General features: G+C 43.8%; 1 protein-coding gene across 2 annotated transcripts in view; it reads left to right on the forward strand.

The window, feature by feature from the left end:
* The first annotated feature begins 1,469 nt into the window (after positions 1 to 1,469).
* The window catches only part of fbln2 (fibulin 2), a 37,191-nt gene continuing 15,190 nt past the window's right edge, over positions 1,470 to 23,470 (forward strand). The window contains exons 1-6 of one of the 2 annotated variants that reach the window (XM_068314643.1): positions 1,470 to 1,639; positions 3,597 to 5,430; positions 18,236 to 18,359; positions 18,432 to 18,561; positions 19,207 to 19,393; positions 23,245 to 23,454. In XM_068314643.1, coding sequence (XP_068170744.1) covers positions 3,687 to 5,430; positions 18,236 to 18,359; positions 18,432 to 18,561; positions 19,207 to 19,393; positions 23,245 to 23,454 — 2,395 coding nt within the window. In that variant the 5' untranslated portion in view covers positions 1,470 to 1,639; positions 3,597 to 3,686. The remainder of the gene's footprint in view (positions 1,640 to 3,596; positions 5,431 to 18,235; positions 18,360 to 18,431; positions 18,562 to 19,206; positions 19,394 to 23,244; positions 23,455 to 23,470) is intronic. The other variant, XM_068314644.1, reaches the window with a different exon arrangement.

Below are 23,470 nucleotides of genomic sequence, written 5' to 3' on the forward strand. Positions count from 1 at the left end.
AGCCCCCAGGGTGAAGGGGTTCAGGGTGGGGGGCAAACAGGTCATAAAACTATGTAAGGGCAAGGTAATGGCCTAATGTTATAGAAGAACATGCAAGATCCGTCATACCCGGCAGTGGATGGCAGCTGACGTTTACCCCGGGGGCTGACAGCACAACATAAGAACAGTAACTCAACATGTATAATATGGCCACACAGCATTAGTCTGAATAGAGGAGAGGTGGAATAACAACCTCAGTCTGGCTTAACTTCCTATTCCTGCTGATAAAAACCTCATGTGAGTTCAAAGTAGGTGACCACGGCGATGTTGGGAGGATTCCAAGAATAAAAACACATTTTCAAACATGAAAGTTGCTCATTTCTGTAAAGGAAATTGCAGAGACTTTAGTGTGAGTTTGCCCAGAGCCACAGCTCTTTAGTCTGATTGAGCATAGAAAGACTGAAAGTAGGGCAAAACAGCTAACTAACCTTGTCTTGTACTGATTTGTCCCGACAGGGAGTTGCATCAAACCAACTGTGATTGGTCAAACCTGCAGATACAAAACCTGTAAGATTGTGTAGAATGCTGTGACGGTGGCATCACACCTTAAGCGATGCACCTTACAGTTTAAATCATTACCCTGCATGCTAAACCATAGTTAGCAACTAACAGAAAGGTCAGCCATCATCTACTGGACAGTTCAAACTCTTCTACAGGCAGAATCAGTCGTTTCAGGGCAAACAGTCAAACTAAAGGTGTTAGGGGATCATTTGAACCTCCGAAACTCACTGCCGCCCAACTAAGGTCCGATGCGAGTATGGATGTCTAACCTGACCGGGCCCCAGACCAATGCTGATGTCTTCTAGGAAAGACAAATTCCATATTTCTGATCTGCATAATGCCAAAACAAGAAAAAACAAAAACAAAATAACTTTCTACCTCCTGGAAACCTGTGCCTCTCATTTGGAATCATGTGTTTATCATCAGGAGGTAATGAGTTGTTTCCATAAAGGCAGATCCGGATCTGTTTTCCATCTAGATTTCCTACATTTCTGAAGTGCATGAAATCCATTGGAATGACTGAATCTGAATAGTATTGGTGGGGGTGCCATCTTCCTGTGACACCCCCCCCCCCCCAAACTGACCCCCAACCCCTCACAATACCCTATAAATATAGATTTCAATATCCCAGATCCAGATTAGAGGTAAATTAACCGACATTAAAGGTGAGACAGAATCCACCTCCACATGGCCAAAACAAACAAACCTGTTGGGTGACGTCACGTCCTCTGTCTCTCATTGTCGGAGGTAATAAACCCCCTCCCAGTGTTTACCTGTGGGGGTTTGCCCCCGGGGTCTCCTCGGGTTTTGTCCGACAGGGGGAAACTTTTGGTACCTCCCCTCCTCCTCTTCCTCCCCCTCCTCCTACTCTTCCTCCCCCTTCTCCTCCCCCCTCTCCTCCTTCTCCTCCCCCAGCCCGTCGGTCTGCTTCCACCGGCTCTCCGGTGGTCAAAAGGTTCTCCGTCGCGGTGCTCAGCCTCCGAGGAGCGGCGGCTCTGCAGCCCATCAGACCGTCCGCGAGGCGACCCAACCCGGCGTGCAGATCGCCGAGCCCCCGCTGACCTGATGCAAGGATAGAGTTTATTCCCTGGATGTTGCGGTAAGAACCACCGCCTTACTTCACACCGGATAGTTAGTAAAAACTTTCCAGCTGTGAGTGAACTTTCAGTCGATCATGTAAGAAGTTGTGACACTGAGTTACTTCGAGTTAAAATAGTTTCTGTCATGAGTCACAAGAGAAACTTCAGGTAACGTTTTGTTTTTGTCACTAATTGTCTATCCATCATTTTCTCTTGTTTGTGTTTTTAATTCATCTTTTGCATGGGAAAAAAGACTAATTTGACAAATTCCTTTCGTTTGTGCAAGCATCAGGGCGCTTAAAGAAGTCTTATGAGTGGTTTTGCGGGAAAGAAAGAGGAATCCCCCCCCAATCCCCACACTCCACCACCACCACCCCCCACCCCCACCTCATCTTCTCAGGGAAACATTGCAGCTTTGCTTTGCCAGCTTTAATAACTGTCCTCCTACAACCCCTCATGTCAGTCTATTGGTTTTACTGCTTGGAGTTCAGTTCAGTGACACAGAGACTTTGTGGTAGGCCAGGTCTTCTTGACCCCCACCCCCAACCCCAATGGAGGCTTTTACAAGAAAGAAAAGCCAACTATCAAATATGTAATACAGAATTAAAAGCAGGTCTCTTACTGTAATGGTCTGGGAGTTGTAGCTTGTTAAGACTTTTATTACTGAACTCAATTGTTTTGAATTTACTTTTTCGTCTATAAAGGCAGTTCAGTTTCCCGATTCGGAACCTGACACTCGAGAGAGATGATAAAACCATTTGTTTGATTTGTGTAAATTCAGCTTAATATCCACATTTGTAATTGCGTGAGACTAAAAACGTAGTCTTTTTAATAGGAACACATCTCTTAGTAAACCGTTAACTACTGAGATCACTCTTGGGTTCCCTTGTTAACGTTTAACTCGTGATTTAGACAGATTGTATGAATATCTGTCCTCATTAGAATCCTTATTTGGATCTTATTAACCAGTCATGAAAGCTCCATTCCTGACAAATAGAACTAAAGCAGTCTGACAGTGTTTGTGTATTAGATCCTCCAGAAATACGTGAAGCATATTGATTTACTATCAGAAAAGAAGTTTTGGTTCAGCTGTTGATCATAAAAATCAAAAAGACTTCATGACTCCATTGATTAAGTATGATTTCTGCAGTTCACTGAAACAGCTTTGATTGATCCGATGTTAATGAGGAATTAAATCTGTTACAGTGCTAAAGCGAGTAGAGTAAAGCCTGACAAAGATAGACGAATAACTTGAATTTCCAAGAGGGACCTGTAAAAAGAATCCCCTGACTCAAAAGCGCACAAGAAGTTGGCTGATTGGCTGCTTTAATCATGTCTTGAGGACGGACATCCGATCTCAAAGGAGATTGTATGAATCCATTAGAAATAGTAGAGGCCACTGTTAAAGTGAATCCACAAAGTGACCCATGACCCGCCCTGTCATTGATTGTGGGCATTATGTTCCTGAACCCCCTGAAACAGTGTGACGAATGTCGTCGTCCCGACAAACCAGAGGCACATAAATCCTCCAGCTCTGACCGGCAGAGATAACCGAGTGTAAAACCCAACGGCGGGATCATAAATGGGATGTTATTGAACAAATGACTTAAATCAAGAATGGTTAGTTATGGATGGCTTTGCTCTTTAGTCTCTGCTACACTGAGATAATGCACTTCCCATAAAGTACATAGAGTTTTTGTGTTCGGCCATTGGAGTTAAGGATTGATAGCACAAGATTGTTATTGCAATTTTTCTTCTCATGGAGATGTTCTGGAACTGAAATGTTGGACTTGGTCCGAGTCCAGGTTTCATCATGAGTCCAAACACTGGACTGCTGCGGATGTTAAAGGAGTATGTGGCCTTTGTTTCAGAACAACTACAAATTGGACTCTCTTGAGCTCAACAATGAAGCCAGATGTTCTGCTTTCATTTGAGAAATGATCCACCTTCTGTTTCCCTTTCTCCTCTTTCTCGCAGAGCTTACATGGGGAAAATTCTTGAAGACTAACTCAAGGCCGAAGACGATATCTTCTCTTTGGTTGTCGTACGTACAGTACATGTGGTGCCATGGCGAGTCTTGCTGAAATATCTCTGCTGAGGTTTACGTTCCTCTTCGTCTTCTTGATTGTCTTCTTGAGTGTCTGCTTGTGCCAGCGTGACTGCACCGGCGTGGACTGCCCCCTACTGGACAACTGTATTGAAGAAGTGCTGGAAAGTGGCGCCTGTTGTGCCTCCTGTCGCCAAAAGGGTTGTACATGCGAGGGTTACCAGTACTACGATTGCATCAATGCTGGATTCAAGAATGGTAAGGTGCCTGAGGGAGACTCTTACTTTGTTGACTACGGGAGCACAGAGTGCTCCTGTCCAAATGGAGGTGGCCGGATCAGCTGCCACTTCATCAGCTGTCCTGATATGCCGCCAAACTGCATTGAGGTTTCAGAGCCTCTTGATGGCTGCATGCAATGTGAACGTGTAGGATGTGTCCATGAAGGCCAAAAGTACGATGCAGGACACTCTTTCCATATCGACCACTGCCAGGTGTGCCACTGCCCCACCGAAGGAGGAGAGCTAATGTGCTATCCCGTACCAAACTGTGACCCGGAGGAGGTCAAGAAACCAATGCTGTCTACTCCAGCAGAGGAGGGCCCCTATGGGTTTGACCAGCATGAGTCCACATCGCACGGCTTTCCTCTTACTGGGAGTCTCCCTCTTTTTAAATTGTCATCTTCGAATAAGGAAGAGTCTGAAGATTATGATTACAGCCCCACAGACTTTCCAGAGACATACCCTCAGTCTTTGGTCTACCCAACACTGCCCCCCATTTCCAACAAGGTCACCTCTGTCTCCGAAGGCTTTGACAGACCTGACAGTAAATCTGCCCTTCAGAGCCTCAGCGGGCAAAGCAAACTGGAGCTGAAAGAGCGATACGGAGTTCATGACCATTCTGCAGACAAAGAACAAGTGACAGAGAGTCCCTTAAGTGTAGAGTCCAGTACTATCGGGTCACATGTACACAAGAATGACACTACGTCTTGGCAGCCCTCACAGGGTAACGAAAGTATGCAACGTGTCACATCAAGTGATCTTACTGAGCAGAATGAGTTTGGGAAGCCATTGCATACTCTGAATAGTGAAAGAGACTCTGAGCATTCACATGGGATTTCAGATATTCATCCTCAGAGAGGCTCTGAGTCAAATAAATATCCCCAGAAGGCATCAGAGAGTGTGGCATCCAGAGGTCCAAAGAGTGACATCAATATTAGTCACCCAGTGAGGGGTGCAGGCAGTCAAACCAATCAGTTAAGACAATCAGATAAATTCAGCTTTCCACTCTACAGTCTAACGAGTACCGAGAGCACCAGCCATCACCGACAGAGTTTACATGATCCGAAAGAACTGGAGGAGACAGTTGCACCAGATCACGAGGAAGGAGTGGATGAAAAAGAAGTGGAAGAGAAAAAAATAGTAACACTTCAAGAACCTGAAGGAGGGGATGTGCCCGACAAGGTAAAATCAACACTGCAGGAAACAAGGACTGAGGAGTCAGAGAGCAGCCGTCCAACCAGCACGTACGAAAAGGCCACACCTGAGCCCAGCACCAGCTCCCTTAGGAGTCCTGAGTACCTGACAACCCCCACATTCAGTTTCATTACGACCAATACCCAGCAGCCAGAAAGACTCACTACGAGTGAGAGGGAACCCGACAGAAGGCCGGGTCAGGGAGTGTTTAACCTTCACAGCGAAGACCAGGAACAGGTGACGGGGAAAGACGAGAGAAAAGATCCTGTGCTGCCCGTCAGACCTGACGCAGGTGAGTCAAAAGATACTTCCACAGGACAGACCTTAAGACGCTGATATCTATTCAGAATGTAATCTGTGTTACTTCCAAATATTTACAAACCAGTGCCGCAAACCCGCCTTGAACAAGACGTATAAGGGGAGTGGATGAAGTTTTGCAAAAGTAGACCATTTCAATCAAATGCCGCTGAATGCTCAGTGATGTTTAGAGAATGAACCAAAATTCCTCATTTCTGTCGAACTTCATAAATCTTAATTATATTATTGCTTTAGTTTTGAGAGCCATCCTTACAATCCATCATTTAAAACACTTCCTTATGTTTCGTGGTAGAAGATATTCTTGACAGCACAGTGTTCCCCTTCTTAATGCCAAGCCACTTTTTTTACATCATTAATTCTGCAATTCTTCCTTTGCATTCAACCCATTCCTGGGAAGCGTTGGGCTGTAAGATGTAAGATTAGGTACTTGAACCACCAACCCTTTGAGTTACAGTTACATTTTCTGACATAGCACGAAATACCTAAGCATTTATTATTTTTTGGGGAGTGCTTGCTGAGCTCCGTTTTTTTGATGAAGGAGTGGAGACAGTCTGTACCTGAACAGGAATATAAATGAGGCCAGGGTCTGTCTGGAGCAGGGGGTGAAACACTCCTCCCCTGGTGAACATCGTCTCACACCCATCACCACCATCCCTCACCCGCCACACGAGGCCTCGCCACAGTTTTACTGCATGTTGCCTCATCCCTCCCACAGGAGGGAGACATGAGAGCTGGAGAATATGGATTTAGTAATAAAGTCTCTCCGGCTTCCAACCTTCTGTTCCAAATGTCTTCGTTTTTAAAAACTTTATTTCTAAGATGTAGAAATTGAATGTCAGGGCATTTCTTTAGTACCCCTATGCTCAAGGTTGGGGTTATGTTATGCGTGAGTCCATTAAACACAGTGGGTGGTGCTGTGCTTTACGGAGTTTCTGTTGAAGGAGTCCTTTTAGTCACGGTTTGTCGGGGCAATCCCTCATGCCAAAGTTAATTCGTCTTTAAAGAAAGTGGAGAAATGAAATCCATCTGTTCCTCCTGTGGAATTACTTCACGACAGCAAAAGTAAAAGCCCTCGTGACATGGCTGTAGATGGGATGTCAGGGTGCGCTATATAAACTGATGACGGAGCGAAACCCAAGTGACGTTTATTTAGTCGAACTCTTATTGAAACTGAAACGCTTTAGCAGGTTGATGCTCTTTATGTGGGATGGCCGAGATATCGGATCGCCTGCTGATTCATGTGAAACGGTTTTTTAAAGGTGTTCAGCAGATCCAGATGTCGCTGCCCTGGAGGGATTAGACATATACAGAATAAAGCCATGCTCTAAACTAATAACAGGGTTGAGCACAGTAAAAGAAATACCTGCACAGTGTAATATCGTGCAATACGATCACTAAGTACTTATGTAAATGTGTTTTGTGCATTAATCAAAGGTTTCATTCAAACTCTTAATGTAATGAAGGCTTTAACTGATGACTTTATTTGAATTCCTTTCCTTACAAGTAACATACATCTGTTGTTTGTTTGTCCCACCATATATGAAGATTTGTTGCTTTTCATTTTAATTCTTTTAAATCATTTTTCCTGCTCTAAATATTTGATTAATTGTTCTGTCCATAAAATGTCAGATACAGGGACAATGCCAATTGGATATGAAATGATGAATTCCCAGTGCATACATCCTTTAAATTGCTTCCATTGCTCAACTAAAAGTGTAGGCAACACTTCTAATTGTTTACCTAATGTTGTTAAGAAAGGATCAACAGATGAAGCCAAGAAGTTTAAAGTTCCCCAAATATCGATATATAATAGTTGTTTTTCTCTAGAAACCTTTGCTTGAGATTGAGCCTTACTTCAACTTGTAACCATGGAGACAAAGAAATATAAATGCTTAAAGTTTCTCATGTTAACAGAATAAAAGTGTAAAAGTTCCTGAACTGGAAAAAGCACCACAACTGCCACATTTAATGTCCCCTTCCTCTTTCATTTGGGGTTGGGGACACTAATGATGCAGGTTTACCTATTTATTTATCTTGAGGTTAGAACATATAACCATAAATGATTTAAAGTACCTCGGGTCCCGCTAGTAAGGCATAACACCAACGGTAGTTAACAAGACTTTGCTTTCACTCTTGTTTTATCTCACTTTCTATCAGTCTCCCTCTTCGCCTTCTTTCCGTCCTTAGTCGACAGAGTTCTTGTTTTGCAGGGTAGAGTTTCCGGAGTTACCCCGGATGTTCCACCGTTACCAGGGAAAACAAACTGTTCTATTGTGCTTTCGTTTCCCAACTGTAAAAGCGTTTCCTTCGCACCATAAATCAAGTCTTGGGAAAACATAGAACATCATAGTGACAGTGTGAAATCTAAGCAAACTGGGGTCGTTACTTGTGTATCAATGAAATCCTCCAATACCAAGAAGTTCAAGCAAAGAAGTTGTTTTTCTCTCTTATCTACCATCCATAATATATTAATCATTGAAACTAGACTAATGCTGACTTATTGGTAATAAAATCTAAAAGTTTACCTTTATGAAGAGTTTAGGGTTACAAGTGCAATCAAGGGCTTGTCTGTAGAAACTATTTAGGATGTTACCATTGTTCTATTGCTCAACGAATCTTGGAATCAATACTTATTGATTATTAACATTCATGTTCACATACGTTCACAGCCCTCACCATTCTATGGTTTCCCCTGTCAGACATCAACAATACTTCTAAGCTTTGTGAACTGAGTTTATTGTACTAGAGTTGATTGTCCAGGCAATGCTTTACTACCCTTGCTGCTCTCTCTCTCTCTGCTGAAATGACATTATGTACGTATAAACTCAACACATGTAATTGAAAATGCTCTTCAAATGGAGCGTGCTCGTGATAAAATGATCCGGTTCTTCCTCTATTACAGGGCTGGTCATTATCAATTAATCTTTTTATGAGACTACGTAATTGCATAATCGCTGCATGCCACAGTTGATTTATTGTCACGCCATTCACACATTCGTTCACGGTAATGAGGAGGGACTGTGTTCAGCCGACCGGCGGGTTGAGGCTCCATCCCAAATTTTTCGGTCTTAAAATGATGCATTGCTTTGCCTTCTGTAGCATCAGCAGGAGAGGCTGAGGGGGAGTTATCTGCTGGGATGACAGGGGGCTCTTATTCTAGATAAACTGCTTCCTGTAGATATAAACCCCCGGACCAGAGGCAGGTGTCTGCACACAGTCTTAAAGTGGAGCTGGGGGGGGGCAAGCCTCTCCAGGCTGCTGATAATGAAGTTTATCGACTCAGGATAAAACCTAGCAAAGCGCACACGATGTGGGAGGACCAACATCAGACAGGACAAGCTGGATTTTCACGAAATTGTCTTTTTGAAATTTAAAGTTTATCGTGTTGGTTTTTAAATGTTTGAGCCGGTGGTTTTTTTTGGGTTTTTTTTCTAGTTGGTTTTGGTATTTGTTCCTCAGGGAATTACATCATAATCCCTGTGAAAATGAAAAATAACTTTCATCAAGAGGACATGAAAAACTTTAAAATAAACGCACAGCAGCATCAACTATCACAGTTAAGCACTAATTCACCTAAAATAGAAACATTTGAATAGAATCTAAATAATAGTCAGTTTGAAAGAGCAGTCATTAAATTTAGAAATCTAAATATTCGTAAATTAAATTTCCTATAATTTCAGCTGAAAATACACCCTTAGATTCTTGTACATCTTCAAAAACGAGACACAACTGAGAAAATAACTAGAATTCAGTTTTGGACCTGAATACAATTCCCCTCGGACCGACCAGCCTCCGAATGGGATCCAGATCCAAGTTGTCAGACAGCAATCGGAATGCCGGTCACGCTCCAGGACCTGACGGAGAGGCAATCTGGATGGCCGCTGGCTGCCCACGCTGTAAAGACACAAACACAGTTCCCACTCCATCGTTTCCACAGACCGTCTCTCAGCTCCACGAATAGACCGAGGTAGCTCTAATATGTTCAGACTACGCTTTCCATCTGTTCATCCGGAACCTCACCACCTCCTCTGGGAGGCGTGTTAGAAAACATGGAGCTTTGGTGCTTTTGTGAGCTAAAATCCGTATTCAGAGCAGCGGAACTTAAGCGGCGAACTTTAAAGACGCTACGTCTGGATTAGTGACAAATTATTTACCGCTGAAGGGAATTAATGAACAAAAGGGCAGTGCAGAACATACGGTGAGGGAATTGTTGAGAAGCTGCCGCACACCTGATCCTGGGTGATGTCACTGCTGTCGTTGAGTAGATATCACGATTATGTACATATCACGCCTCATGTTAGTCTCCACCCATGACCTCCTGGTTAGGGAAGAACCTATATGTGTTTTAAAAAGTTTACACTCTTTCCAAGAGTTAGTGTTGATGAGTTAGTGTTTTCAGGACCACAGAAGAACCATCTTTAAATTGTCATCTAGTCATAATCTAATCTAATCTAATTCATTTCAACCAGCTGTTTTAGTTCTGTTTATTTGAGTTTAATGATCTATAATGATGACCTCAAAATATCAAATTAATTGGATCTGGAAGATTTTTTTCTACCATTATTTCATGTAACCAGAGTGTTTTTGTTTACTGTTGTTTTTGATTACCATGACTTAAGATGATTTGTTCTAAATTTCAAAGTTATTTAGAATAATTGGGTCGTTAAAATGAGTCGCATCAGCCGACATGAATGAATGGGATTGGAGGACTGAAATTAAGTTTAAGTCCTCTCCAAATATGACCCACAGTCTCTTACTTGTATACTGGAGACAAAATAAATAGTCAAAAAATAGTTTCCAGAGAAATCCATACAGATGATTTATAGTAAAATAGTAAAACAAAGACTTGGGGAAACTTGAGCGTCTGTCTGTTGAAGCGATAAATCACCGGCGTAGTCGCCTACCTTCTGCAACGTCTGATCAGAAACATGATGAACACAGTTCTCTCCAGGTGGTTGTGTAATCATCTGTCATTATCTGCAATGATTTCAACAGCGTCTTGCTTTGGACCTTCAGATGCTGCCTTCGCTCTTCAAGCAATCGGGCTTCTTGTTTTCAGCTTTGTTGCATCTGCATATCTCAAGACGACGATTGTCAGCCGAGGATTCTTTTGTCTTTTCAATGCTGGGGTATCCTACAGCAAGCCATGACATTTTTGAGGTGATCCTGATAATGAGTGAAACAGTAGGAATGTGTCCATGCTGTCAAAACCAGAACTCCACATGATTACGATGTGAGTTGACCGGTTCCCTGAACACCCTGGACTGGGCTTGAGGTAAAACTTTAAAGACCTCTAGTATTCATAACCACAGAAGACTTGCAGGGTCCACTTCTTCAAACCAGTTGAAACAATGGAAACGACTAGACTATCTGGCTCCCAAACCAAATAAGGCCATGACCTCTGTTGACTGAGATGCCGTTGGTGGACCACACTGATCTCTGATGGCTTCAGAAGAGAATCAAGAAGAAGGAAGTTGGCTTGGAAAGCTAAAAGAAGTGCTGGTTTACCATGAAAATGTTCCAGCCTGCATTTTGGAAGGGATGGCATCCAGGTTAATAGTCTCACCTGATCTGAACACTCAGACTCTTACACCAAAGGAGGCAAACAAAGAGAGGTTGTACCGTTAGAAGCAATTTTATTCTGGTTTTCTTCTTTCTGGACAAACACCAAGACATTTTGTTCCTTGTTCTTTACTGGTGTTTGTTAACATCCCTATCCCAAAAGGTCTGATCTTTGCTTAGAGGTCAAGATGAGCACCTTTTATGAAGTCAACCAGACTCACAACTCATTACACGCTTTGATAGTGTGGCTTGCAGCGATGGCAGGTTGTCGAAGACAGAAGGCCGACAACAGAGACACAATCCTAGTTATTTATGATGTCAGAAGACGCTCTATCTGATTATTAGCTCCAAAACGGATTACCCTGGCGTGAAGCGTCTTTATATACTGTCATTTCTTGTGTTGTTTTTATTAGTATGTGAATTGCGGTTGGGGTCTTTTATTGTCTTGACCCTGAACCGGTCCGTATGTTCCATCTCAAGCCTCGGCGGTTCTCACCTTCTGCGGTCTCCGGATATTTCCGCTGTTATGAAGGTCTGCTCATCTGCACGCCTTGGCTCCGGTGTGAGCCCGACCTGCTGCATGACCCCAATCACCAAAACAATACCGCGCTCTGTGCAGCTAAGCACAGATGACTATCTAGGACTACGGGTCCCTGAGGATTTCACATCGCTGTATCCTGGCATGGAATCATGCCGGTGCATGAGCCCAAAAAGGTGTGCCAATGTTTATATAGTGGGCTCGGAGAAAAATACTGATCCTGCCTTGGACTGATCCCATTTGTGCGACTGTAAGGTACCGCATGAGCAGAAACACACACCGAAACACACACTGCTTTTACTTCCACTGCCTCTGGCATCTTTCTTGCCCTGAATGGAAATAAAGCTCTTTGTCGACTGTCTGGATGCAGAATCAAAGACGGATATTTTTTTTCTTACATTGTTATCATCCAACAATGGAGAGAGTGTCTCTGCATTAAGAGCAACTGGAACAGATATGGTGAATAATGGATGATATTGATTCTCATCTCCTGTTGTATTTCTTGCATATAATGCTACTTGATGGCTTTCTCTTTTTTTTTTCTCTTTTTTTTTTACATATCTTAAGTGGATCTCTGAAAGCTTTCTCCTCTCTCCAGCTATCTTTGTGCTTTGTTCTCAGCAGATGTCAGAACTGTTTTACTCGTTGGGGCTCTTTGGCAGGATGCAAATCATCTAAATAAAGATGCACAGTGATGGGAACGGGGGGCTGTTGATTGTCATCGAGGTTCACTATCCTTATCGCTCAATGGGGAGATGCAGCTAGGTCGCGAGCTGGGGACCCAGGTGTTTTTACGTTTTGCTCTTGGTAGCTGTGAAATGGGGCATCGAGCTACTATTCATGTGCGAGCCACGTTTGTTTCCGTCTCAGAACGACTTGTTCATGACGCAGAGTCAATGAACACTTGGATCCGCTTTTGGGTTCGTAAAAAAACAACAACTTTGTTTCGTCTTTGAGGAGAATTGGAAGTAATTTGGAAACAGGAAGTCATTATTTTTCTTCTAATCAAGGCAACAATCACTCTTTGTAAATAGAGGGTCACTCAGAATCACAATCAAGGCTTAACAATTATTGCCTGAGCTAAATTACAATAAATATTTCAGTTCACGATATTCGGATTGTGATCAAATCCAACAGTGTTCTGGTCCATTAGATTCCCCGAGTGTGATTATTTTCGTTATGATTGGAATATTACTTTTCCAAATATTTATGAAAATGCTCTATAAGGAAAAAAACATTCCCAGACTCTGGTCTGGATCCAAAATGTAATGGATTTGTTTGCGGTTCAAACCCAGCCCCGTCTTTGAAACATGAGTTTTGGCTTTGTTACTTTTCAATTAATCATGCTAGGGGAAAAAACAACAACATTTGCATCCAGGTTAAATCTGGGTTGGCTCTAGATGAGGTCCAATTCAGATCCGGATTAGATCTAGATCACATAGAGGTCGAATCAAGGCTAGTTCTAATATGTTACTTCCAGGTTAGTTCTTTGTCAGATCCAGGTTATATCTACAGTTGGTCAATTCAAAGACCAGCTCTAGTTTTAGCTATCGTTCAGATCCAGGATAGATCTTCAATCTGGATCAGATCCAGTTTAGGTCAGAACCTGGACAGTTGGGTTTCTGATGCTTCTTAAGGCTAAATAGATAACAGATCTTGAATTTAATAATCCATGCAGTACAGCAGAGGTGAATGGATGCTGTTAATGGTGTTGTACCGTCTCCTAGAATTGTGTTTCAGCTGGCATGAACAGTTTTAAAGGGACTATTTACCCACTCTGGGAACAATTTGCAGGACGCTCCTTCATTCTCCTTTATTACATTTATTTAGTGGCTTTTAGAAATTCTGCTTCAATAAAACCAAAAGTACAGCATTGAGATCAGATATTATATTCAACCTCAAGGTCAGAGAATCAGGCCTGGCCACACTTAACTGCTTCTCAGTGCAGTAAAATTATTCAACACATAAAGTACAAGAAGCATTAAGCGGCACAGGATGAATGGAAGGCAGTGAATTTGGCATCGGATCAAATAAGCTCAGAAGTCTCCATGCATTATAAATTGACATTAATTTCAAATTTCTTGTTAAAGGAACTATATAAAATGTTTTAAAGGGATATTATCATAATTCTGTAACCTCCTTTCACTTTCACTTTCTGTTGTTGTTTCCTTCACCTTTATGGATCCGCGGATAATTTCCGCTCTTAAGAAGAGGATGTCACCAATCCTGTTGTGACATTTTGAGGCATTTTACATGAATTTTACTTGAACAATTGTCGTAATTGTAGACCGTCATCTTTCTGTCCCTCTCCCCACCTTTAGTTCCCATCCCTTCTTTTCCAAACCAACTAATCCATCCTGATAGGATCTGCTCTTTCTTCTCACCTCAAGTTGTCCCCCCTGGGGCAATCAAGGAGTCTTGCCTTGCTTGGATCGGCAATCCAAAGTTGTATTCAACCAATGAATGTCTCATTCCTTCCTCCTCCTTTCTCACTCGTTGGAAGTTTTGGCAACTGGCAAACTCCATAATGTGTTTCATATAGCAGCTCTCTCAAATACCAGCATAGGAGTCCGTCCTCTTCTTTTGGAAAAGCATTCAAATTGGATTTATTTCACATTTTCAACATTGGGACTGAATCTGTCCACAGTGGTTCTCTCACGACTGCCAGATGCGAGAGGCCGGTTTGAAGAGAGTCTGGCGTTTCTTTGCCGGGAGGGCAACGCTTTCAAAACTCTGCTTTCAAGGCCACGTCTGGTCGGCGGCTCAGATCTCATCCAGACTTCTGCTTCTGGTGGATTCCTACCCGAACGGTCTCGTCTGATGCCGGCGGCGCAGCGCATAATGAGTTCTGACAGGGAGATGTCCCTGAATGTAGAAGAAACTCAAAAGTTATCACTTTTCATGTAAATAACTTCAGAGAGTATGACCCATGTTAGCTCGGCGCTAACATTTTATTGATACTTTCATCTCTGATGACGACGTGGAGTCTTTCATGCCTTCGGAAAAGTGAAGGTTTGGTCCATATTTGGAACAATAATTGGATTTTATTTTCGACCGGCTCTGTCTGTAGACGTCCTGCCGCCAATGACCCGCCGCTAACCGGCGTCTGACGCCGACAGATTCCTAGTCCTGAAAAGGTTTGACTCTTTGGGTGATGTTGGGCATCGCAGGAGACGTCTAGCCTGAGAGGAGAGCGACAAGAAGCCAAAGGTGAATGTGGAATACTGTATTTCTTGGCTTTACCCCTGAGAGAAGCAGCAGATGAGACAAAGAGAAGACAACGCCACGCTTGAATCTTTTTTTCTGCTTTATTGAAACCATATATTTAAGGGACTGCCCTGTCAGGACGGCCCTTTCAAGCCTGGAGTCCATTATATTCTCATCTGCTTCACAGATGAGAGCCTGAGGGCACAAATGAGAACAAAGGCAGGGAAGGAACGGAGATGATAGCTGAAATTCAGCAATCCTTGCCGACCTTTAATGAGTGCTAAAAGAACGCGAAAGCCGAGAAAGTTTCTGTTGGAGACAGAAATTCAACGTGAAGGATGGAAGGAAGTAGGCGAGAGTAGAAGTCATCTTTAATCGCCTGCGTTACCTGCCTTGTTTGTTGGTAAGAAATAATAATAATAGTACCTTTTCACAGCCAAGCAATCTCCCATAGATTAATTAATTAAAACAGGATGACATCGTTCACACGAGGCTCAAAGAGGATTCTGGGATCTCCAGGCAGGTCCAGGGAGTCGAAAAAACACCTGTTGCTCCAGTCGGACTTTAAAAGAATTGGTTCATTTGCCAAGTTGGAATTCTCAAGTGGATGCGATCTCACACACGAAACCGCAGATTAAAGTGTGTGAAATGCACTTTAATCCTACAGAAGCCGCCCCCTTAGCAGCTTGTGTAATTTGTGCAGATTGTCCTTTAAGTGTCAGCCGTGTCTTCCTCTCCTGTCTGTTTCCTAAAGCAGCGGTGGTCTCCTTCCATCGCTCCGAGTTCTCACCCAATCAGCTCCTTGTTTGCTGTCTTATTTCATCACCTCATTCCCCTCACCTGAGCTCCTCCACCCATCTGTCCACCAGGCGCCTTCGGGGACGAGGGTTTGTCCACTCGTCTTTGCTTTGTGTTTCCAGTTCCAGGAGCAGGTGATGCCGTCGCCCGCGATCCTCTGATTGTCTGCCAGGTATCTGGAAAAGTTCAGAGCAGATTTTAATGAAATTTCTCTCAGTGTTGGATCTGAGGCCAAGGAAGAGATTTTTAAAGTCTGAGGTGGATCTGAGTACCGATGTGGATTTGGGGTCACTTCAACTCCGTCAGGACATTTACATACAAAGGAAGCAGCCAATCAAGACTGTCCAACTTCAATCTCGGAGGAGATGCGGAAGAGAAAGTCGTTTCCACTCCTGGTTTATTTGTTCAGGAAACACACGATTGGCGCTACAAGAACGGAAACGCTTGTTTGCATCCTGTCATTGTTCTGAGCCTCCTAGTCCCGCCTCCTCGTGTGATGACATCATCGAAGCAACGCTCCTCCAGACTTCAGATTAACTGTTTTAGTTGCGTTCTCCTTTCGACGAACCAAAATTTTGGGAGCTAAAATTAGTTTTTCTGACATCAGTCGAAAAGGCGTTAGGAAGAACGCGGCGATGGCGAGACGTTTTGCTTGAGACGTCGCCGTTTATGAACGCGTCGTGCTGTTTTATTGGTGGATTTTTGCCCAGAATATTGTTTTATGACGTGTGATTGGCCGCCGCTTTGGCCAGGTCTCTCTCATAAAAGACGATGATTTCATTTAAATGAATATAAAAAAAAGGTGGAATAAATAAATAAAAATACAAAACCGACACTTCATAATAAGAGCACAGTAAGGGTTCAAGCAAATCTGCATTGGCGGAGTTTTTAAAATCCCAACGCAAACCTGGAACGTTGCAGTAAATCTGATGACGTTTGCGGTTCTTGAAAAGAAGTCCAGCAGAGATGTTGCGTGAGCTTCTCCACTTCCTGTCCCATTTATTCACATGATGATGGAAGGAAACATACCTCGAGATTAGAAACAGATTTTGCCGAGGCTCGTCGTTTAGGATAAAAGTCCGTCACGTCGTGAAACATGAGCGTTTTGTGACTGAAATCAGACTTGAGAGCGACTCCTTTTCTCATCCTGACACTGTTTTGTGAATCCGCTGCTTCTGAATTGTTCTGAAGACGAGCTTCGGTTGAAAGTGGAAGTAGATCAGAGCGTTCTGTCTGGATGCACCCGGCGGTATGGGATTCATTTACATGTATTATCCTTCCATGTGACTGAAGCACATCTGACATCAAGGACGTCCAGGAAACGTCTCGATCTGATCACAGACGCCCCACGGAGCAAAAATCTCTGATGCTGTTTTTAATTGTAAGAAATAAAGTCCCTCTTTTTATTTTTTTTAAACTGGAGCAACGATGAAATGTGCTTCTATGTGTGTAAAGAATTAATATATTCATGACCCGATGTGTTGATGCGTTGGAAAAGTTATTGAAATTCTTTCACGTCCCAAAAGAAAAAAAAAACAAAAGTTCTTCTTGCAGCAGAGCGATTATGAAGAAAAATGCAAATGTGTGGAGCGTATATGAGCCAACAAAGGTTTATGAAATTAAACAAAAGCTCTTTGTGTGTGCGTGTGTGTGTGTTTGTGTGTGTGTTCCTGCTAATATGTGGACAAAAGCAGCAGCAGGTCTGACGTGGATGCGGTGGGAGGCTGACAGGCGTTTGGCGCTCTAACGGTGCCAAGCACCAGCGGCTCGCCTTCCAGCGTCTTCATCCTGATAAGGGGGGGAGGGGGGGGCATTTCAGTCCCCATGTGGGGAGGAATGTCAGCGGTGACGGCAGGCGAGGTTTGCTGCAAATCAAGTAATTGGAGGCCAAAAAAATGAAGAGATTTGAGTCATAGAAATGAGCCGTTTGGTGTTATTTTCTTGGAGACCAGTCGTCAGATTTCACTCAGCTATAATAATAACGAACATGTTCTGGTTTTATTTTACAAAGAACTTTTATTTTTCTGTCTGATTTTGGCTGTTAAAGCTAATATCAGGTTTCTGTTTCCTCACAGCGCCAAAAAATTTTTTTTTAAATCATTTTTTAATGTGGTTTAAAATGCCAGAAGATTCATTTTAAAGTCAGCGATGATTTTTTTTTTTCACACGTTGTCACGACAGTCAGAGCCAGGAGGCGTTCGTGTTTGATTACACTCATCCCTCATTGATCGGTTCTCCGTTACTACAGCATCACCAACTAAAAAAAAACAAAAAAAACAACATAAGAATGCATTGAAATCTCATTTCCCAAATGGACCGGTCCAAACGTTGTTCCAGGGATTAAGAGTCCCAAACCATGCATCCTATTTACCCGTGCGATCCCCTGACTTCTCCTTCAGCGCCGCCGTGTTTCCACTAATGGAATTAGAGTCTGTCTGAGGATGAACCGACATAACCCCAGCTTACAGTCGCTGCTCATAAATCACACACAAAACCGAAATGAAAAAACGGTCGACGGAACCGCGAACACCTCCGCTGCGACCTCAATGCGACATCCATAAACGGACAAACTCGGATACCAAGGTAACACAGTGTTGAAGTAGCGACCTTTCACCTGTCTCAGCCACGTTGCGAATTGGAGGTTAGCTGATAACGATAGTCTTCATACTCGCAGATTCAGTCAGCTCCACCGACGACCTCTTGGGGAGCTGTTGTGCCGCCGGACAGAATTGGGCCTCAGAGAACGGCGGTTGCGACCTCATGCCTCTGCTGGACCCCGACAGAGGCTCCGTTTGCAGGTAGGTCACCTGACGCCGTTCCACGTTCCCCTACGCTTACTTGGGAGGATGACTTGTTTGTGTTGGCGTCAGCGTCGCTCAGAAACAGTGCTGCCTCAGCTCCGTGTCGGAAAGCCGGTGCCACTCCGGCGTGATGTCATCCAGGGGAGGCGACACCTGCCAGGCGGACGAGGAAGAGCGGTGCGCCGACGACCCCTACCAGGTAACCGATCTGCGTCCACAAAAGCTGGTCTTTGTTAGAAGTTAGCGTGGTGTCGTCAGGTCGTGACTCAAAGTTTAAATTTTAATTGATTACACAAAAATAAACCTCGGAATGTATGAAGGGAACGAGCAACAAGCAAGTAATGTGACTCCGGTGTGAATCCACATTAACGCAGAGTGTCTCAGACCTCAATCCGCTCGAATCTCCTCTGGAATGCGTCTCTGTTTTTGCCAGAGCGAGATTTTAATTTCAGATACCTGATGCCAGCAGAGAGGCTTTCGTAAAGGTCAGTCGGTTTATTTGTGTGTGTTGGCAAACAGCTTGAAGTCTATTAGCGAGGAAACCGCCAAAAGTCTCTCGTTTCTGCGCGCGTCCTTCAGACATGTGAACACTTCCATATGGAAATGGCAATCACGCCTCTCGCTACAGAGACGGCTTCGAATTGCAGCGCCTGTTTCGCCGAGGGGGAAACCCAGCGGTTTGCCTCTCAAGCCAACCTTTCGTGCGCTCTGCCCGTCGCTGCCAAGCTGCAACGCCAGGCCGTCAGTTGAAGGGAACGTGAAGGCGAAGGCCTGGTTTCCTTCAGTCGAGGTAGAACCATAGTCTCTGAACTCAACTGAATTGCCCTTGTGTCTGATTGGACAGGTGTGTTGCAGCTGCTGCGCACTCGGCTCGCTGGTGCGCAACCAAGGGCGAGGTTGCGACGCCCACCGACACCTGGGATACCCGTGCGGTCACGTCTTCCTCGCCTGCTGCGAGGAAGAGGAGGGCCCGAGCCAGACGCCTCTGAGGAGAAAGCAGATGCCCAGACCGACGTTGGTGCCCAGAGAAGGTATCCACTGCACGGCAACGCTTCACAGCCACAGAGATCTCAACATGGAAAACACATTCGACACGGACGTTAGACGAGTCAGGATTTACTGCCCGTGGTGAAAGGGTTGGCGACAGTCCTCGGAGCCAAAGCCATTCTGGTGGAAAAGGTTTACGGGGAAACGGTAGCATCAGACGTGAAAGATAGACCAGGCTTTATGATTAGTCACGATCAGTTATTACATAACCAGTTTTCATTTTTAAGGTACACTGGAAAAATACAACACAAACATTCCACGTCAAGTTTTTCCAAGTCTTTAGTTTTTATCATCAGTTCATTTTTTTGTCAGATGGATACAAGTCTGGGCTTCTCAATGTCATTTAGTTAAAATCCAGTCTCATTTAGTCTCATGTAATCCTGATTTAGTCCAAATCCAGGCTCATTTCAGTCTCAGTCTCATGTAATCCTCATTTAGTCCAAATCCAGGCTCATTTCAATCTCATTTAGTCTATGTTGGTCTCATTTAAGCCTCATGTCAGACTTCTTTCAGTGTCATTTCAATCTTGTGTAAATCTCATTTAGTCTCATTTATTATCATTTAATCCTCATTTAGTTGAAATACAGTCTTATTTTTGTCTCATTTCAGCCACATTTAATCTAAATCTAGTCTCATTTAAGTCTGATTTAGTCTCATTTAGTTTCATTTAAATCTCATTTCAGTCTTCAGTTTCATTTTAGCCTCATTTACGTCTGATTTAGTCTCATTTGGTCTCATTTAAAACTCATGTCAGTCTTATTTTTGTCTCATTTTAGTCTAATTTAAGCCCTATTTAGTTTATGTTGATGTCATTTAAGCCTCATGTCATATTTTAGTCTCATTTAGTCTCATTTAAGCCTCATTTAGTCTCATTTAGTTTCATTTATGCCTCATGTCAGTCTTCTTTTACTTTCATTTTAGTCTCTGAATGAGACGGTTTGGTTTTAATGGGGTTATCACTCATTCACCATTCAGAGACATTGACATACTTTAATGATCCCAAACTGGGAAATCCAGTCAATCTAGTGGAGAACAAGCCAACAGTTTTGGACAGTTTCCACTCACATGGCGCCTATTTGGCTTCAAATTTATCTGTTCGTTTCCTCTGGCAAAACAGAATGAAGTTTTTATTCAGGGTCAGATGATGATGTTCATGGAACACGTTCTGATTTGTATATTTATGGAATGTCATCTCCTGATAGCTCATTATTGATGGGGACACCTGACCCTTGACCCTCTTTACTGTTGTGGGGCGTTAACATTTGTTACTTGGACTGCAAGATTTTGCAAAATCTCCCAAAACAAATTGGGAATTACAAATGATTTGGTGATTTCAGCCTCCTCGACATCTACAAACCACTTTTTCTGTCACTGCCTCTGACAAACTGGCATTCTGCTGGGACGTGGACGTCTTCCAGGCCGGGCCATCATTATCTTGTCCGTGTTGAAGTTTATGTTAGAGGCAACGTCTGGGCCGAGTCGGCACTTCCAAGACGCAGATGCTCGGGTTCGACTGTGTCAGGTGTCACGTTACCGTTCAGAGTAACGACGAGCTAAAGATGTACACAAGCTGCGATGAATCAGGAACAGATGGCGACTCGGGCCGTTTGTCTCTTTACTTGTGCCAGCAAACTTTCCCTCCATCTCTCATCCGACAAGCATCCGATGCCAGTCGCGTTCGCACGAGTGGGTTCGGAGCAGCTGAGGGTCACAAACAAACCGTTCGTGTCCTGTTATGGTGCAAGAAAGCGGTCAAACTGGTTTGTACGTGAACGCTTCTGCATCTGTTGGGGCCAGCGGCCTCCTGATGGGACGCGACCCGTCTGCAGCTGTCAGTTCCGCAGGCGTTTATTCATGGAATCAGACGTTTAAAGGGTGAAATAAGATTTAAAAATACTATGGGAAGCTCCGCCTCCTTAAATACTTAAAGATTTTTCCTTAAAAAAATTGATCAGGGCTTCATTCTACCTTTTTATTGGTCGGAACTGGACTCAAAGAATGGCATTGCATTGGATTAATGGTCCGAGTTTGCGGTTGGGATTTGATGGGAATAGTTTGCCCAAGTATGACGGCGCCCTGATGTCAGCCTCCACGCTCCTTCCCTTACCCTGTTATTTGATTCACAACATCAGACGAATTCTTCCTAAATCCCTCCTTTTTAATAGTCTCCGCTCTAACCATCGTTTCCTTCAGCTGTAAAGCAGGAAATTTGAATGATGTCACTCTTTAAACGGGAATAAATTAACCTGCAGAGGAGCTGCAGGAGTTCTCTCACGGGGGATTGGTGAAGGATGGCTTTACTTTGTGAGCATTTTTATGGATAAAAGCAAGGATGAGATGCAGCGTAATTATTTCCGTGGGGGGGTGGGTATATTTACAGTCTTATGACTCATCGCGTTTTAATTAAAACAGGAAACATTTAATCTCCTTGCACTTCTGAGTTTAAACCCCAAATAATGACTGTGAGAAATATTTGCTTCAACTTTAACCGGACCTGCTTCACACGTGTTGACTCTTTTTGAAGAAAGAGAAGTTTTATGCATTCGTACCTTCAGGTGAGGATTATTTTTGTGATCCAGATGGAGGTGTTTCATCTGGGGATTGGAACCCAACCCAATGTTGGAGACCTGAGGTGGGTTGGGTTCTAGGGGCGACCAGGCAAGAGTCCAGTCAGTGTCTAGTTGGGTTCCTTGAAGGATTGCCCCATTTTAGTAGCCCACAACTTACACTCATCACATACAAATGGTTTTAGTTCAATCACTCCTTCAGATATCCGTCTATCCAATCATTTAACGTCAGTTATCACCCACTAAAAGAGAGACTAACAAACAGGAACTTTAGAATCTCTGATTCACCCGGTTTTTGTAGCTCCTTCCTGGATTTGATTGGGATATATCGGCATTGTTTGCATCATTGCTGCCCGTTATTCTCTTCACAAACCCCCGTAATGAAGGCACTGGTTTATCAAAGCCTTTGCAATCTGACATTGAATTAAACGCTCCCGATTAATGATGTAATGAAGCAGAAACCGAACGCTGGGTTTGAAGGGGGTTAACACGGAGGGTTAATTGCTCCGGTAATTCATCCAGCTGTCTGACGATCGGATGGGGACGGATGAGAGTAAAGAAAAGAGAAAAATTTTGGACGCTCTAAAATCTGCCGCTGGCGTTCTGACAGGCTGAGTCACCGGCGACGCCGTCGGCCCCAGTCGCGCTGAGTCGGGCCAGGAGCTGCGACATCTTTTCCCTCTTCAGCCGAGGTTCTGAAATGGGCCGGGTCTAATTAGAGCTCCAGACACTCCAACTTGTTGAGAAATGGAAAATGGAAATGTCGCACCTTGTTGTTGTAGTCGGTAGAAAATAAGGTTAAGGTTTACGTTCGGTTTATTTTCTGCGTGACTCAAACTAACATGTTTGCAGTATTTTATTTTTAGTGTGTAATAGAGGCGATAGAATAAAACCGTATTTTCAACAAGTACCTCCAGTAATTTCATTCCTGCTTCTCGATGTTCCCTTTCTTCTGTAACTGCTCTCCATAGATGCTCAGGATTTATTGCCTCTCCTCTTCATTCTCGCATTAGCGTCCTGCAGTCACAACACCTCCACCATTAAGACTGTGACCTTTGCGCTTGTTCCTGCTCGCGGTTTCCTGTAATAATGGTAATTTAGAGAATCCAAACGTCCCTCGAACGCGGTGTATCCAAACCTAAAAGAGGAACAGATGTTGTTTTTCATCTTCATCTCGGTTTTAATGCAGGTAGGTGTGCTGGATAAATTATATCGCAATCTGTTGCTGGAACTAATTTCGCAGCGACTCCTTCTACCTTTCTTTCTAGTCTCAGACAGGATGTTCCCCAAGGAGGCCTTCTCCATCGGCGCCACGGACGAAGCTGCCAACGCGGTGGAGGAGCAGGAGGATGTGGACGAGTGTCGGCTCCACCCGGGGCAGCTGTGCCAGCACACCTGCACCAACACCTGGGGCTCCTACCGCTGCGGATGCCACCCGGGATACGTCCTTCAGCGGGACGGACACTCCTGCGCCCCGGGTACTCGAACGCACCA

This window comes from Antennarius striatus, chromosome 5 (assembly GCF_040054535.1).
Source record: "Antennarius striatus isolate MH-2024 chromosome 5, ASM4005453v1, whole genome shotgun sequence".
NCBI classification, from domain to species: domain Eukaryota; kingdom Metazoa; phylum Chordata; class Actinopteri; order Lophiiformes; family Antennariidae; genus Antennarius; species Antennarius striatus.